We start from the raw sequence: 16,343 nt of genomic DNA on the forward strand, positions 1-16,343 counted from the left end.
TTATATGAATCTCTGAGAAGAGATTTGAGTTCCATTCCAAAGTCCTTATCTTTACTAAATTATTATGTCTTAATTTTCTGCTTCCACAGTCTTGTTTATTTTGGCTTTGACCTTGGTTAAAGATTATCATCATTAATATCAAACAAAAACAGTTTAATCACAAACACACCAGGGATTTCATTGGAAATCCTAACATGTCAGCCATGGCACTGAAGGTCACACGAACTCTTTGGAAAATATTTTCTCTATTTAATGAAGAGTCTTTCATGGGCAACCTCACTCCAAACAATTTCTCAAGTTACCAAGCTAAGAAAGATGGGGAGGATTTGGTTTGCAAAGACTGAGTAAAATCCACCCACAAGAAAAGACCAGGAATTGATAAAAAGCATTCTCATGCAGAATAGTTCAACTATAAATTTTTTAATAAATAATCTAAGGTTAATATATTTACTTGGTCAGTCATGACGTGTCAATTGCACGGAGAATCCAGTCTTTAAAAGGACTGGCATAGAAGCACATTTTAGGGCAAATCCTAGATGTCAAGAATATTCAGAGATATAGAATATGTACAGTTAGTAAAGATGGAGACCACCCAGACTGAGCTGTGTTATCTTTTGGTTGGGTAATTTGACTAGTGAATGCTTTGGCCTTTAGTTTGAAAGTCATGCTGTAATTTGGAGTTTACGATCGCACTGTGCTGTGAGAAAGAGGTTTGCAGGAACAATTGTCATAGAGGGCTGGATAATTCTGTGGACCATAGAGGTTCTTATCTTTGCCACGGTGTCTCTTTCTGGATACAAAGTAGTTGAGGGCATGGTCGATTTATGGCCACTGGTAATTTTCCTTGGCTTTGAGTCCTGACTTTATACTCACCAGATGGGGATAGGTGTCTACGCAAAGAATCCTTTAAAATAGAAGTAATAAGCGCCTTTCTCACTGGTGGTGGTCGGATTGTATTAACATGAGACCAAGGATGGTTTGTCCTCTTGCTCAGTCTATTTATTCTCCCTGGCTGGAGTCAGCGGGGACAAGAAACTACGGTTTGGGGTGACATGCCAATTGAGACTCACTAATATAAAATTAAAAAAAAGAATTGATCTTAGTGTCCGTTTGTGTCCTTTTGATTCAACGGGTAGCATGTGCTATCTGTGAATTTTCATAAGCCTCTCTTCTGTTGTTTTATAAACAAGAAATTGGGAGTAATCAGGAGCAGGATTGGCTCAGGCTGTGTAGTAGCAGTCTGATTTGGTTTAGGTAAAGAGGCCTCACAGAGACTCAATAGTTTCCTAGACCACATAGCCACCTGCTTCCCTCAAACATTTAGAACAGGAATTAGATGCCAATATCAATATCCTCAACCACACACTCCGAGCCTTTGAAGTGTCGTAGAAGAATCCAGACATTTTCGTATGATCAGAAAATAAGTTAGCTAGAAGTACCCCACAGTAATCCACATCTAAAATGCCCCAAGATCCTCCCCCCTTCCTGCCCCCTACCCTCCACTCCCGCTGACAATTCATGCTCAGAAAGGTTCAGATTTTGGTTGGATTTCTGGGTTAAAGAAATTGAACTTCAACATTTACACAAATACTGCAAACTCGGAAAAATCTTGAAGACAGAATATTTCCAATACTGTACATTTTGGATAAGGGATTCTCAACATGTGCTCACTCCAAGAAGGGTTTTAAAAGGGTGGCAAAACAGAGCGGTCTGTCGGCAGAGTGCAGTGTCTCTGGGACGTCTGTGTTACTCAACACAAGGAGGGTTAGGGCATGGATCCCGGCTGGCAAACGCTTGGTTCCGTTTGACTTTTATATGTGAGCTAAAAGAGTGGCAGTGGAGTTACTGGGAACAGTAGACAAGTCGGTAAGTAACAGTAGGTAAGGGGTGAAGTGAAAGTACCCGTCTCAGAAAGGTAGATGGAAGGCACAGTTTAGCAGAACCAGCGTGCTTTGCTCTGCCTTCCTTCCCACTGTGTTTCTTGGTGGTCGTTTTTTCCCCCTGAGGTTACAGGAAAAACAGAGGCGGCACACGTTGTAAAATCTTCATGGAGTAGAGCTCCTGGGGCTTCCGGCTGTCTCTGGGGCTTTGCTATTTGGTCCAGTTAAGAGGTTTCATGTGTGTTGTTGTTGTCTTTTGCTACCAATCATTTAACCCTTCCATCTATTGAAGCAGCACCCCCCCCCTCCCTTTCAAGGATGTCCACTCCTCTGCAAGAGACAGATTGCACTTCTCTTTCTTCTTTCTGTTTGGAAAATAAACTCAAACAAAAGAGCACTTGAAGATATTCCAGTCTGCTGGGGGCCAGTCTAGTTCAAGAAAACTGGCTATCCCTGGCTACGTTAGAGCTACACTTGGAAACAGTCTGGAACACCAAGGAGCAGAAAATAAATAAATTGGGCCAAATTAATTGGCTATCTTTTAGGGAGATGAACAAAGAACTCTTTTTTGGGGGAGAAATCGGAAAGATCTTCATATATTTAAAATTAAATTTCAGAGTAAGTAAATCCCACTCAGATCACCAACCGAAGAACAGTGTGGAAAAAGAAAAGGCCACTGAAAGGCGGGCGAGAAGAGACACTTTCTGGATATCCTCCCCCACCCCACCCCATGACAAGTAAAGAATATACACGAAATATTAAAGTGCCCAGTTTAATTGAGACTACGGCCCCAAAACTCATTTTCCTCCCTATAAATTAAGCTGAAAGAAGAGGCCTGAGTAAGTGGCCACATGTGGTATTTAAGTTTAAAAATGGCTATTCTTTAGTTTTGTACCCACACCCCTATGGTCTTTCCGGTTAAATCAGATTAATGCCGCCTTTGTACGTGTAGAAACGTATTAATATTTTAATATTACAATATCAGACTCTCACACATTTTATATACAATGCTTAATTCCACATTTAAAATATGTCCTTTAGGTTTACATAAAAACGAAAGTACTAAGACTATTTACAAAAGTACATTAAATACTCTTAGGATTAAACGTTCCCACTTTGATTTAGACAGGAATGAACTTCGTTTGCAACTGACAGGAAAGGGTCACGTGATCATAGCAAAAGTTAATATGTTATAAAAAACCAACCAAACTAAAAACAAAATTAGGGTTCTAGAGCTAAGCCACTAGCGGTTCAGATACAATAATAGTTATAATAAAAGCCCCAAGCCGAAGGATTTTCACTTGAGGTGGGGAGAGGTTTCTTTTTTAACACTAAGTCTCTTGCCTTTCATAAATTCTGGGGTCTGTGAGCCCTAATCTAAATGATTAGGCGGAAAGGGGCTCTTCCTGCTGAGCGAAGAATGTTCCAAATGCTGACTGAGTTACTTCTCCACCACCTCCTCCACGCTGGGGAGTTTGCGTTCCTCTGAGGAAATACTGTCCACGATGGAAGAAAGGCGCTGAAGACTGCTGGAGGCTGAAGCATCGACGCTTGCTCCTCCTGAACACAGAAAACACACACAGATCGCGCATGTAGCATCCCGCAGTATGTCCCACAAAGGGCCACCGAGGCCACTCGGGAGGACTGCATCCCTGAGAGAAAACAAAACAAAACAAAAAACAAAACAAACAAACAAACAAAAACAAAAACAAAAAAACCGCCCGGCTTTGGCCCTGCATCTCTGAGCTCGCTTTGAGCTCTCAGTGCTGGGCTAGAGCACCCCTGTACTGTGCTGACCCTGGTTCTTCCAGTACAGCCCAGTGACCTTTCCTTTGTGTTACCTTCCTTAGCAGTTATCACCAGGCCCCTGGAATGATCCGAAACACTTGGCCACTGCGGGCTGCAGGTGCGCAGGAAATCCGCACCCTCAAGCTGAAAGGAAAACCAGAGCAACAGATTAGGAAAGAAACAAATACGGGGGGGAGGGGGCAAAGGGTGGGAGGAGGTGGCTTGGGGGTGTCTCCCCTGCTTCCTTGGGCCAGACCGCATTTCCTGCTTAGGGCAGGGGCTCAGTCTTATAGGGTCACTGGGGGTTCATTTTAGAGGGCGAGGGCCGGGCAAGAAAGGGGGTAGGCACCAAGCAGGTGGAGGTTAAGGTCTCCGAAAGACATTTTAACGGGCCTTTTACATTTCCCTGCCTTGGTAGCATCTGGGCTTACAATTTCTTGCTTGGGTTTGTAGCTGTAAGGGTCCACCCCCAGCTCCTGCATTTTCTCTTGCTGATCCAGCCGGTGCAGCAGGTCCTGCAGACGCTCAATGTAGTTGATGGCACTTCTCAGAATCTCCACCTTGGGCAGCCTCTGGTTGGGGTTGGCCACAGTTCTACGCTTCAAGGCCTCAAAGGCTTCGTTGATTTTCTTAAGCCTCCTCCTTTCGCGCAGGGTAGCTGCTTTCCGACGATCTGTGGGGGCAGATTTTCTCTTGCAAGTCTTGCAAGCCCAGATCAGACACTGACCTGGGCAGTGGGGTGGCTGAAGGCCTGGGGGAGCCAGAACGTGTTCCTCTCCACTGCTGTCGCTCCCGGCTTCCTGGGGCATTTGGTCCTGGCAAGGGGATAGGGTACCATCACTCCCTGGGTACAAAGGAGAGCCCTCTGCCACTTCTAATGGCTGAAGAGTCACATTTTCTCCATCTAAGTAGAAGAAATAGGAGCCAGTTTCAAAAAGGTCCATCATCATGTTCTCCTCCTTGGCCTCTGACTGATCTGAACTGGGTGATGGACTCAAAAAACCCAGAGGAGCCACCCAGATGGCATTTAATTAGTGCGGTGACATAAGTCGACCCAGCTTTATATATAGTAGCTACTGAAACTCAATCCAACTTCTAGCTGTCATGGAGCATCAGTCTCCCAAAGTGATTACAGCTAGTGCTCCCCAGAACATCTAGTTTGAAAGAAATCGGAGAAATGTCACCTCTCAGAGTGAATATGACAGTCCCTAAGACAAACAGGTTAAAACAAAATAGACCCAGAGAGTCGCAGCCGGGAAAGCATTGTGCGTTTCCATTTTGATCACTTTAGACACTAACCTGCTAACCAGGCAACTTCAAAAACAACTGGGGATTAACACTGCCCTGCTCCTCCCCCCTCTCCAGAGTTCAACTGAATTCTAAGTATAGACTCATGATGAGAGAGTTCATAGGCAATAGCCATCGCTCCATAATAGCCTCATTAATATTTCCAATGTGGTTCGGCTCTTTGCTCTGTTCTGCCTGTCAAAAAAGATGCTATCCCTGTGATTAAAACCATTACCAGTCCTTCAAAGATTACATATGGCTTTCAGGCCTCAGCCTCAATAGATGCAGGTAAATAATCTCTTTCCTCTCTTTTACTACATCGGTAAGATGGGGTGGGAGTTGGGCAGTGGGTGAAGGGCGCTCAACATCCCATGCTACTGTAGGAAGTGACTCAGGGTTTCTTTCACTGTGACCTTCCCTTTGGCTACCTGTTATTTTAGAGAGTGCAATTAAAATATGGATTCTATTTCCTTTTCCAGTTGGAGCAGCAGCATCTACAGGTAGGACTGAGATACAAGAAAGAAAAGGAACAGGGAACAAGCCCCTAAAATAGTTACAGTTAAAAAACAAGACACACAACAGTCGCTTGACAGTGCAAATGTATCTTGGAGTAACAAGAGGTGCTGCACCATTTTGCTATCTCCATTCTCACTATCCATTGACTCCACCAGAGGTGGTTGCTTGGGATTCAGATGAGGAAGAAGCCAAGGTTGGTGTGATGAAACAAATGTTCTTTATTGTACTGTGTCCATGGCCCAACACACACCCATGTCGCTCCTAACACAAAAATGAAGTATAGAGGGCTCCCAGATTTCAAAGAACTCTCTTTCAGTCCTAGATGGGTTGAGTTCTATTTCTGTGTTTATGGATAAGTACTATTTGGACTACTTCAAGATGATAGTGGTTGTTTTATCGAGTTTGGGTAAAGGTTCAATAAAATATTATCACGTATATGACTTATGTAGCATGTAGCTGTGAAGCGAACATTAATTATCGTGTGTAACATAAAACTGTGTTGGGACTAAGCTTTTCGAGGTGAATCAACTACAGCTGGTGTCCCCCCACACACACACCTCTCTGTTTCGCTAGTCTCTTCTTCCCTAAATCTTTGTTTCTCTTTCTTCGATTTTCAATCCTTTTCGAGAATTCTGGAGGGAGTACTTCCACTTCCAATAAATAGCTTTTGAGATAAAAGTCACACTTTATAGTCAGTGCCCGAAAAGGGTGGAAAGTATAAGAATTTATTCTACCTCAATCTCTGGTTGGGTTATGATCCCTATGGCTTCCTTTTTCAAAAACTAAACTAAATTAATAAAACAATGAAAGCCATGCAAAGATCACTTTCATATCATTTAGGAATTAGTTAAAAATTTAACCCAGGATGCTTTATTTAGTCCTTCTCCACCTCCATTGAGAGCTGAACTTTGAACGTTAACCTGGAGCAATTTTGGCTGGTTTTGTGTATTTGTTCTTGTGTAGCTGTGATTTCCTTAACAGGACGGAGAATCATCATTAAACTTTGGGGTGGTAGAAAGCTCTAGAAAGAGAAAGGAGAATGTAGTACTTATTGTGTTATTTCCTGCGGTTTCCACTAGCTGCCTGGAAGGCCTAAGACTGTAGACTGAATGCCACTGCATCTCAGAGTCTAATCTAGCCTGGTCTACAGAGCATGTCTTGCTTCTAGCTACACATTATGCTATGTCATACAGAGAAGACAGACAGTTTGAAAGGTCAACTTTTGAAGAGGGGAATCATAGGGCACTGTTACTCAAATAATTAAAATAGTGTCCTGCACCATCTTCTCATAATTCTGATAATTTTATCTCTTCTTATGGAATTTAAATCCATAATTAATTACTTTGACAAAGGGACAAGAAGTCCTGGTGTGCGACTGCATGTACAGGGGACTGTGAAAACAACAACGTATCAAACAGAAGGGTCTGGGGAGACAGCTCAGAGGGGAAACTGCCTGTTTTGCAGAATAAAGACTTGAGTTCAGATTATGTAAAATACTGAGCAGCGTGGGAGAAGGTGGAGACATGAGGCTCCTTGGGATTGGTGATCCACCAGTGGAAGCAGAAAAGAGCTTAGTGGTCTCTAGAATTAGAGAGTGAGACTTTGTCTCACAAAACAAACTACAGAGGGGAATGAAGAAATAAAATACACGAAGTTGACTTTAGCCTACATTTACATGCATGCAAATAGACACAGTAGTAGTAGTAGTAGTAGGAGGAGGAGGAGGAGGAGGAGGAGGAGGAGGAGGAGGAGGAAGAGGAGGAGCAGCAGCAGCAGCAGCAACAACAGCAGGAAGAGGAGGAGGAAGGAGAGGAGGAGGAGGAGGAAGTTTTCAACAAGAAGAAATCTTGAATGTTTAAGAGGATAGGTTAAACTTTATTTGACTGTTATATAATGTATTTATACCAAAACATATCACATCATATGTATTCAAAATAAAGATGGAGCATGGTACATACATAAGGTACTTTTATTACTGAAATTAGTAGAGTAACAAGACCAAAAAATCACTAGTAAAGAATTTCAAATCTTGGTCTGCAGAAGGCCTCACTAAGGTAAAAGCATATCTAGAATCTGCTAACTCTAACAAGTGTCAACTGGATGTTACACATCACAGATCTGCTAAAGAGTATGTAAGTGCTCACTTTACTCTATGTATCTTACAGTCAGTATAGAAACATAGGGAAAAAAGATTCTAAATTATAACTAAAAGAGTTTCAGGAAGCTGGTGAATAGCTGCAAAGGGTAGCTTTTCTTCTCGTCAAGTTAAGCCTTTTCCTATTGAATTATTCTCTACTAAATTGTAAAGCTGTCTTCCCACCATCTGGCAGAACTTCTGTAGTACAATAAAATAATATCAGTGTTCTCCTCAACATAAGCAGATTTCTACTTTTACTTCCTACTTTATTCACTAATTTCCTTTGTTCATTGTTTTAGAAGTTGTAGACTGGAAAAGGGGACATAAGAATAAGAAAGTTCTAGCATGAGTAATAACTCTCCTTTCAGATTAGCTTAGCAGGAAAATATGTACTAATTCCAAACAATTAGGTAGTGTTTGGAACTCATATTGTTTACAAAATGTGAGAGGCTTGTAATTGTGATTATATTATTTCTCCATAGAAAACGAGTGAGATACAGATGTTAGCAACCAGTTAGGTGGGTTGGTGCAAATTCAAAGTGTCCCATTTTAAATAGCTAAAGTATGTCTTTTAAGACATTGGAGCCCATAAATAGTAATAAGAATTATATTGTTATTAGCCACCACCTCAAAAAACCCTGAGTTCATTCATCATAAAATTTTACACTAGGTAAACAGTAGAACATCTATCAATAGTTTATTCTGTCATTTGAAATTCATAATTATTTTCAAATGCATTTCTTTTGGTCATTGTCCCTCAAAAGCTTGAATGTGTCCAATTCTTGTCTAAGAAAAGAAGAAGGAGGGCTGGAGAGATGGCTCAGTGGTTAAGAGCACTGACTTCTCTTCCAGAGGTCCTGAGTTCAAATCCCAGCAACCACCTGGTGGCTCACAACCATCTGTAATGGGGTCCGATGCCCTCTTCTGGTGTGTCTGAAGACAGCTACAGTGTACTTATATGTAATAAATAAATCTTTAAAAAAAGAATTTTATTGAAAAAGAGAAGGAAGAAAAAGTCTATGGATAATGTGGTAAGTGGCAGATTTTAACTATGTGCTTTTAAGAAGGTTGAGTATTGTGGGAGGAAAGAGAATCATTGGAGCAAGAGTTCTTAGGACTTCCAAGCCTTCATTTTTGCTGTTGTTTGACTGTTTTTTTTCTTCACGAGACTTAGTGATATCTTATAAGTTTACTGTTAGCATTTGACATTAAATAATATCGCACACATGCTGTGTGCATATTCTACAGTGTTTACTCAGGAACTATCAAGACTAGTCCCGATTGATTCACGAGGCTTTAATTGAACTAAATACATTCATCATCCCAAATAGATTTGTAAAATCTTGCACAGAACATGCTTTAGATAAATTTGGAGGTCTTTTTTAAAGATATCAAAGTGAAAGTATTATACGTAGTAAATTTCAGTTTACTGGGGACAGTGACAGTGGCTAAAACACACAGAAGCGAATAGCTAAGAACTTTGAAGGAGAATACCATCCCTTCAGGGTATGCAACAGTAAAGACTCTCAGAGCAGGAAATATGAGGAGGAATGATTTAGGGACAGAGGTTTTAAGATGTTAGGTTGATATTTCTGAGAAGAGAAGTTGAGGATTTTGGAAAACTGTTCTGGCACGGCAGTGAGTGTAGGAAGAAGTTCAAAGAAGCGGTTGCCACAGAGAACAGATGAAGAGTCAGTTAAAGAAGTTTCCGTGGGCTACCACTTGGGGTTGGGGCTACATTATTATGTAACTGGATTCAGAGAAATTACTAGCTGAGAAGATAGACCTCAGGGCTAACGATGGAACAAAATGAAAGGAAACTTGAGTAGAATGGAGCAGAAAAATGGACAGAACGTTAAGACTAATCTGGAGAAACATGGATGATTGGCCCTGGGGAAGAAAGGGAAAGCAGCGGGTCTGTGAGTAAAAGGCAATACTCAGAATCAGCCTTGCCTCAAACTTGCGGACACTGAGAAATATGAACCCTGAGCACCCGGAGCTTACTTAAGCTGCCAGCAATGTGTGCTCAGAGATTCCCAAACACGATGGTTAAAAATAGCGTTGCACTTACACACTGAGAGAACATTTGAGTCACTTCTGGGGACATGGGGGGAAGGGCTTCAACCAAGCAGAGGAAAGGAAAGATATGAAAATCCACAGCTCTACCCTTCCAAAGTTATGCAAAGAAATGGGGTAGGACCTAGATAGGGGACACTGTAGTCATGAAGCCCAGAGGAAGGGGCCCCTGGAAGCTACTCTCTAGGTCTTTCATAGAACACGTCACTCCTTGCTCTCATCACCCTTTAGGGACACAGGCTCCTACCAGTCAGTGTTCCATTTATGCACCAACCCTTATGCTGCCTGTCTCTTCTTTGGAGGCATGGTTTTCAGGAAGATAATAGCGACTTATCCCTGAGAACAACGTATTCTCACGGATCTGTATTTCTAAATTTAAGATTAAAAATCTGTGAACCATCAGTGTTTTTCCAGACTATTTCTTTTGGGTGAGTTACAGATCAACATAGATTTGCTTAGCTCTGAGTAGGTGCTTAGGATTCGTGCCTGAAACTTCCATAACTGGGGCTGTCTTGAAGCCATCAGAAGAAACTTCTATGTCCAGAAAAACACTGCAGATGTGTCCACGTGTTTGTTCATTTAGGAGAATAATGTGCAATGTGCACGATACACAAAGAAAGCTTTTCCTTTAAGAATTACTGTAAATTGCAAATGTGAAGTTTGGTATTAAAGGGGAAGTTTTAGGGCCTTCATTTGACCTTGAATAAGCAAAACACTTTCTCTAAGTTTCAATTAGCTAGATCTTAAAACGATAGCATCATGTCATAAGATTGTTTCAAAGATTAAAAGAATTTCATCGAAGCCGTTCTACAATGTCAAACACATAGCTCATCATAATTAATGGTGCATTATGCAGTCTCCAATTAGAAAGGACAAAATAGATCTATCATCCAAATAAATTCTATGAACAGAATTTTGTTTACTACTGTGTGCGAAATTTTATGCTACATAATTTTTATTTAACTATGTTGCCTTCTTGAAGTAGTACATGAATATGTTGGCATGTTGCTGCTCACGGTTAAAATGTGTCAGATGTGTAGAGTTTCTAGGTTGCTTACATCTTCTAAATGCATGAATTATGATGTTTACAATATCTAGGTTATAGAGATGCCTGGAGTTACTGTCTTGCTAAGATAAGCAGATGTCTCTGGTATAGAATGGTTATCCAAGTATTTTGTTACTGCCCCCCAACTGGCCCCTTATGACATATTGCCCAATTTGCTTGGTGCTTGAATGCTGGGGTCAGAGCCAACTGTGACAAATAGTCACCACTGTACAAACACACTATTCCATAAAGCTTCTTACCAGTGTGGGAAATAGTCGCTTAATCATTTATTCAGATTTACATCTCCCATTGCTTTGAGAAAGCAAGATATTTTCGATATTTAGTTTGTAGGTACGTGATTTAAAAAATACTAAAGCTTATAAAAAGTTTGACTGCATGCAATCCGGAAATTTGTGTAGACATCAAATGGACAGCACATCACACTCATCACAAAGTGACAAGATCCTCTCTGATTTCACGACTAGTGCTAGATATTTAGGTGTGAGAGAAGTTTTGCTCTGTAAACTCACAATGTAAGAATAATATTTTGTTACATTGCCGACGCACTCCCATTGATGTTTTTATTTTCTGTAATTAAGTATAAGCTATCTCGGGACTTAAAAAAAAAAACTTAGATAATCGTGCAAGGTTTGAGAGTTGCTGCTTTTAAAGAGAGTGGAACGAAAACCAATAATATGTGTACATACTTATACCTTGTAAAGCATCTATAATTTAACTCTGAATTAATAAGAGTCATAGAACTTGTATTGAAATGTTTTCAACAGTGCTTTCCAAGTACAACATTTATTTCATCCTTTCTAGGTTTTTGTAGAAAACAATGTTTTGAAACAGTGAAGATAGAGGGAAATGTGATGTCAGGGGACAGTGTAATTCAAGTCCTTGGTCACAGGGCATATGTCTATGCTCTCTTCCCCATCACTCCAGCCTACTTCCAGAAATCACAGGGTCAGGGCTGTGGATGAGTAGCGGGTCCTAGTAGATAGGAAGTGTATGGATCCAGAACTAAGGATACTCTGAACATCTGACCAAAAGCTACAGACCACCTAGAGGAACATCTTTCTCAATTGAGTAGAGCATGCTTTCAGGATATCATGATCTTTTTCAATTATCGAGATGTCAACATTCAAATGTGGTCAATGGCTATAAAGAAAAGTAGAACATAGAGGACATAAGTACACGCAATATCGTGGTATCTAGAGATTCTGCTCCTCGCAGTCTGCACGATTCTACAAGAAGGTTTTCTAGGATCTTTCCAAGGAGCAAGTTTAACTTTTAAAAGATACCTATAACTTTGATAACCTCAAAGAACGTTAACTGCGGTCCAATCACATGCACATATTTGGTTTATGAACATGATTCCACTGCGTTAAACACAGCACATCATCATGTGAGTCACTCATAAGAACCTTACCGTCAACTTCCTTTCATATAGCACCTTCCACTTTGTACATTATCTTTCAAAGATGATATGGAATGTATTTCAAAATTTCAGCTAGCCTTAGTCACTCTTTAATCAGGTCTAATAATCAAGAAGAGTACTTGGATTACTATTTTTGTAGTAGTTGACGAGAATGAAGAGAATTAATTCCACACATCAATCTTTTAAAAGGCTAAAACATAAAACACATTAGTCCTATTTCTAAGTCACTTAGAAACAGTCCAGTTTAGGTCTTTCCATTTTCACACAAGGTAGGTACATTGACTTAAAGCTATGTAGTCTGAGGGCAGACAACAACAACAACAATTATAACAACAACAACCAATGTATTGCTGTGTTCATAACACACTCCTTTTTTTCTATGGAAATCACCATAGATTAAGAGGAACAGAATTTCTAGATATGATGGATATTCAATAAAGTCATACAATCAGGGTTTCTCTCAGTGTGATTACTGCAACTCTTCTCACTTTCAACTCGTCTTGGAACTGACCCCCACTTATCAAAACTTTCCTACCAATGGGACTACTCGTTTCTCTCAGCTGTTTTGATCCGGTTCTTTGTCAAAGATTCTTGTGCCTTCATGGGGCTATGTGCAGCAACATGTCTTTAGAGTCATTAGCAAAATTACCTCCAGCTCCACCCCACACTCTACAAATGGGAAAGTTGGGTTGACCTCTTAATAGGTGAGCAGAGCTAACTCAGTCCTCTGCATGAGAAGTCATTGCTTACGAGAACAGTAGATCCGTGCAAGAGCTTCATTTCTTCATTTTCCTGCAGCCATCTGCATGGCTGAGTCACCAAGAGATCTCTGATTACAGTTGGTTCCCAGAATTGATTTTTTTCCCCTTTGAAAGCAAAAGTCTGTGCAAGTGAGATCTTTTCACAGTGATGACTGGGAGCCCAAACAGATCCCAGGCAGGAAGCTAATAATCTTATTCCTTGTGGAAGATGGTCACTGTCACTAGGTGTTACTTGAAATCAGAAAGTCCTCTCCTTGTTAAGGATAGTCGGTATTTAATAAGGGCTGCAGTTGCATCCAGTATTTGGAAATGAAACAAAGTTGCACCATCAAGTAGCTGGCCTTTCCCATGACACAAGCGCTTGTCTCCTCAGTTTTTGTTTTCAGTTACTGAGACTCATTACTTCACAAAGAAGGAATGCAAGAATAAAGGGTTGCTGTGCACTTTATCAATTTGTCCTGCTATTCCTGGAAAAGTTCACGTCTGAGCGTTGCCAAAAAGCAGCAATCGTTTTATGGTTGGTGTGCTAAGAAGTGATTGCAATTGTGATGTATGGCTGCTTTGACATTCTTTTACCGTTTGGTTCAGATCAATTCATGTAGCTTAGTTGTTCAGAATATCAGCTACTGTAGAATAGCACCAAGAAAATATTGCGCCTTAAAAAAAGGAGCACCATTCTCTCCAGATATTAATGTTTAGTCTTACACATATGATTTTAAAATAGCTAGGCGTCTCACATTTCCAACCTGTATTTTTCCCTCTTTGAGGATTTGGCATTTTTAATATTTTTCAAAAACGTTAATAACAGAGTTTTTTCTTGTGTCTGGTCTACATCACTTCACCAAATGTTTTTTTTTCATTTTCGTTTTTGTTTTGTTTTGTTTTCTGACTAAAGAAAATCCTAGGTATTTTTCCAATGGAATAAATATCTTTTGAAGATTAAAGTCATGATTGGAATCATCATGAGGGTTTCTGATAATCCTGTTAGGCTATTTTTGGCAGAGTGTATTACCTAAAGTGTTTTATAGTTTATAAATACATTTTCATAATAAGAACCTTAACTTGAGGAAAAAGTGAAGTGTGCTTGTAGAAGATTTTATAGGATTAGCATGAAATTTTGTGATGAAGCACAGATTTAAATCTAGCTTCAGGGGGCTGGGGATTTAGCTCAGTGGTAGAGCGCTTACCTAGGAAGCGCAAGGCCCTGGGTTCGGTCCCCAGCTCCGGAAAAAAAAGAACCAAAAAAAAAATCTAACTTCAGAAGTGAGTAGCAGGACAGCACTGGGACTCAGGAGTTTTGTATGATCTATTAGAGTAAAAACAATAATACAGACAGAAATAAAGAAAGTGCAGGGGAAAGGAAAGGCTAGAAGGGGAAAAGTGGAGCTGTGAAGTCATTTTGAGTCCAAATTGGCAACTAGGCTGCTACTAAGATCGACCCTTTCAAAAATTGAAGGACTTAAAAAATCAAACATAATTCACAATTGTCTTGATCATTCAATATATCTGCTTTAACAGAAAACTGCTTTAGGGTAAAGTATCTGTCTGTCTATCTATCTATCTATCTATCTATCTATCTATCTATCTATCTATCTATCTATCTATGTGTCATCTACCTATCTATCATTGACTTCAATCAATGAACCTACCTGTTCATCTATCTGTCTGTCTATCTATCTATCTATCTATCTATCTATCTATCTATCATCTCCCTATCATTGATCTATGGTGATGAGGATTGAATCTAACACCTCTAATATTGAGCCAAATTGCTAGTAGGAAAGTTCTTTAAGAGGGCTTGGTCCTTGAACCAAATATGAAGAAAAAGTGAATCATAGAAAGCTGGAGCATAATTGTTTGTTTCCACATAAGGAAATGTGGAGTGTGGATTATCACAGCTTACCCAGCTGTCTTAAATGTCTTCTCATCAGGTTCATACCAGTAGCAGATTCTGGATCTATGGTTATTCATATTTTGCCACTCACCCATCACCACCCAATGCTTATTTGTTCACACTAGCTATATAAGATGCAGACAATCATTCATTCAGATGAAAAGACTATCCCATTTAAAATTTACACGGCTCAATCTTTGCAAGGAAATGGATGAGACTATTTTTCAAAATTTTATTTTCTCTGAGAAGAAGTATCAATATCACCTGTTAAGTATTTATTTTTATTTTGTAGTTGTCTCACTTGTGTTGGCAGTTTGCCTTCCAAATTCATATCTAAATCAGTGAAACACTTAATATTTATTTACTGTCTTTGAAAAAATTTACAGTTTCTATTTCAGTAGAAGTTCTTGCAGCTTTTACGAAACCTTTGGGAATTACCTATTGAAAATATATTTTATAATAAGACTTCTCTTTTGTTGCTAAAAACAGAGCTTTTGATAGAAGTATGGCTATTAAGGCTCAATCACAGAATACCAATTAGAGGCCACACAGCGTGTTTACCAACTGCTTGTTCTAAAAGCACAGTGGGGTTCCTTCCTTCCTTCCTTCCTTCCTTCCTTCCTTCCTTCCTTCCTTCCCTCCCTCCCTCCCTCCTTCCTTCCTTCCTTCCTTTCTCTTTCTCTCTCTCCTTTTCCTGCTCTTCCTCTTTCTGTTCACTACTTCTTTTGTTGTTTTGCTTGTTTGTTTGTATGGTTGGGTTTTTGTTGGTGTTTATTTGTTTTTGTTTTCTGAGATAGGGTTTCTGTGCCTGGAATTCACACTGTAAACCAGGCTGCCTCCAATCTCACAGAGATCCACCTACCTATGCCTCCCAAGTGCTCCGCCATCTATCTAGTGGTGGGTTCTTATCCTTAGTCAGTCATCCAACTCCTGAGTTTTTGTCATCACTAATGTTCCTCCAATGATACATGTATCAATGTATCATTGTTTTGCCTGTCTAGTCGGAACCCAGGATGTGATGTTACCTTACCCACTCTCCACAACACTCTTGAAAGCCGACTCTTACCAACTTCTCACCTTCTGGGACCTTTTGGCTCCTGAGGAAGAACAACTCCCTGTGGGAAACCTTCATCCTTACCTCTTAGTGGGCTTCAATATTTGTACTCACAATGTCTTGGATTTATAGCCAGAAAATATTTTAATAGACCTTAAGACAACTCAAAACTATTTTAATGGACATATTCGCCCTATGAAATAATAAGAGAAAAATTGTGTTCCCCAATACTATTATATAACTGTAAAACAGGTTTCAGTGAACTAAAAAAGTATTTTAAAATTTCCCCTGATCTGCAATTTTCTTCAGAAATTATAGATAGTTTAACCCCTTGTGTTTTATATTTTGGCTACTGTCAGTGAATTAACTTGTCTCTTTTTGATAGATGGCCATTTATGGCTGGAATATATTTATTTTTCAGCCTGAATTATTTATACAGTTTTACAGTTTATTTATTTTATCTT

The 16,343-nt window shown here is 39.9% G+C and overlaps 1 protein-coding gene and 1 long non-coding RNA gene across 9 annotated transcripts in view; one reads left to right on the forward strand and one right to left on the reverse strand.

Annotated features, from left to right (window-relative positions):
• Positions 1-2,823: 2,823 nt before the first annotated feature.
• Myf6 (myogenic factor 6) lies at positions 2,824-4,662 on the reverse strand. Its single transcript, NM_013172.2, has 3 exons — positions 4,100-4,662; positions 3,722-3,812; positions 2,824-3,440 (listed from the first exon to the last, which is right to left on the reverse strand). Exons 1-3 carry the CDS (start codon positions 4,616-4,618, stop codon positions 3,322-3,324), a joined length of 729 nt encoding a protein of 242 aa, NP_037304.1. The 5' UTR covers positions 4,619-4,662; the 3' UTR covers positions 2,824-3,321.
• Positions 4,663-5,102: 440 nt separating this feature from the next.
• Positions 5,103-16,343, forward strand: part of LOC120093580 (uncharacterized) — a 197,410-nt gene continuing 186,169 nt past the window's right edge. For 5 of the 8 annotated variants that reach the window (XR_015624629.1, XR_015624630.1, XR_015624624.1 and 2 more), the window contains exon 1: positions 5,103-5,243. This is a non-coding gene — a long non-coding RNA (uncharacterized LOC120093580). Of the gene's footprint in view, positions 5,244-8,460; positions 8,640-16,343 lie in introns of all 8 variants that reach the window. The other 3 variants (XR_015624627.1, XR_015624626.1, XR_015624628.1) reach the window with 1 other exon arrangement.

The sequence above is a fragment of the Rattus norvegicus genome, chromosome 7 (genome assembly GCF_021556685.1).
Source record: "Rattus norvegicus strain SHRSP/BbbUtx chromosome 7, alternate assembly SHRSP_T2T, whole genome shotgun sequence".
Taxonomy (NCBI): domain Eukaryota; kingdom Metazoa; phylum Chordata; class Mammalia; order Rodentia; family Muridae; genus Rattus; species Rattus norvegicus.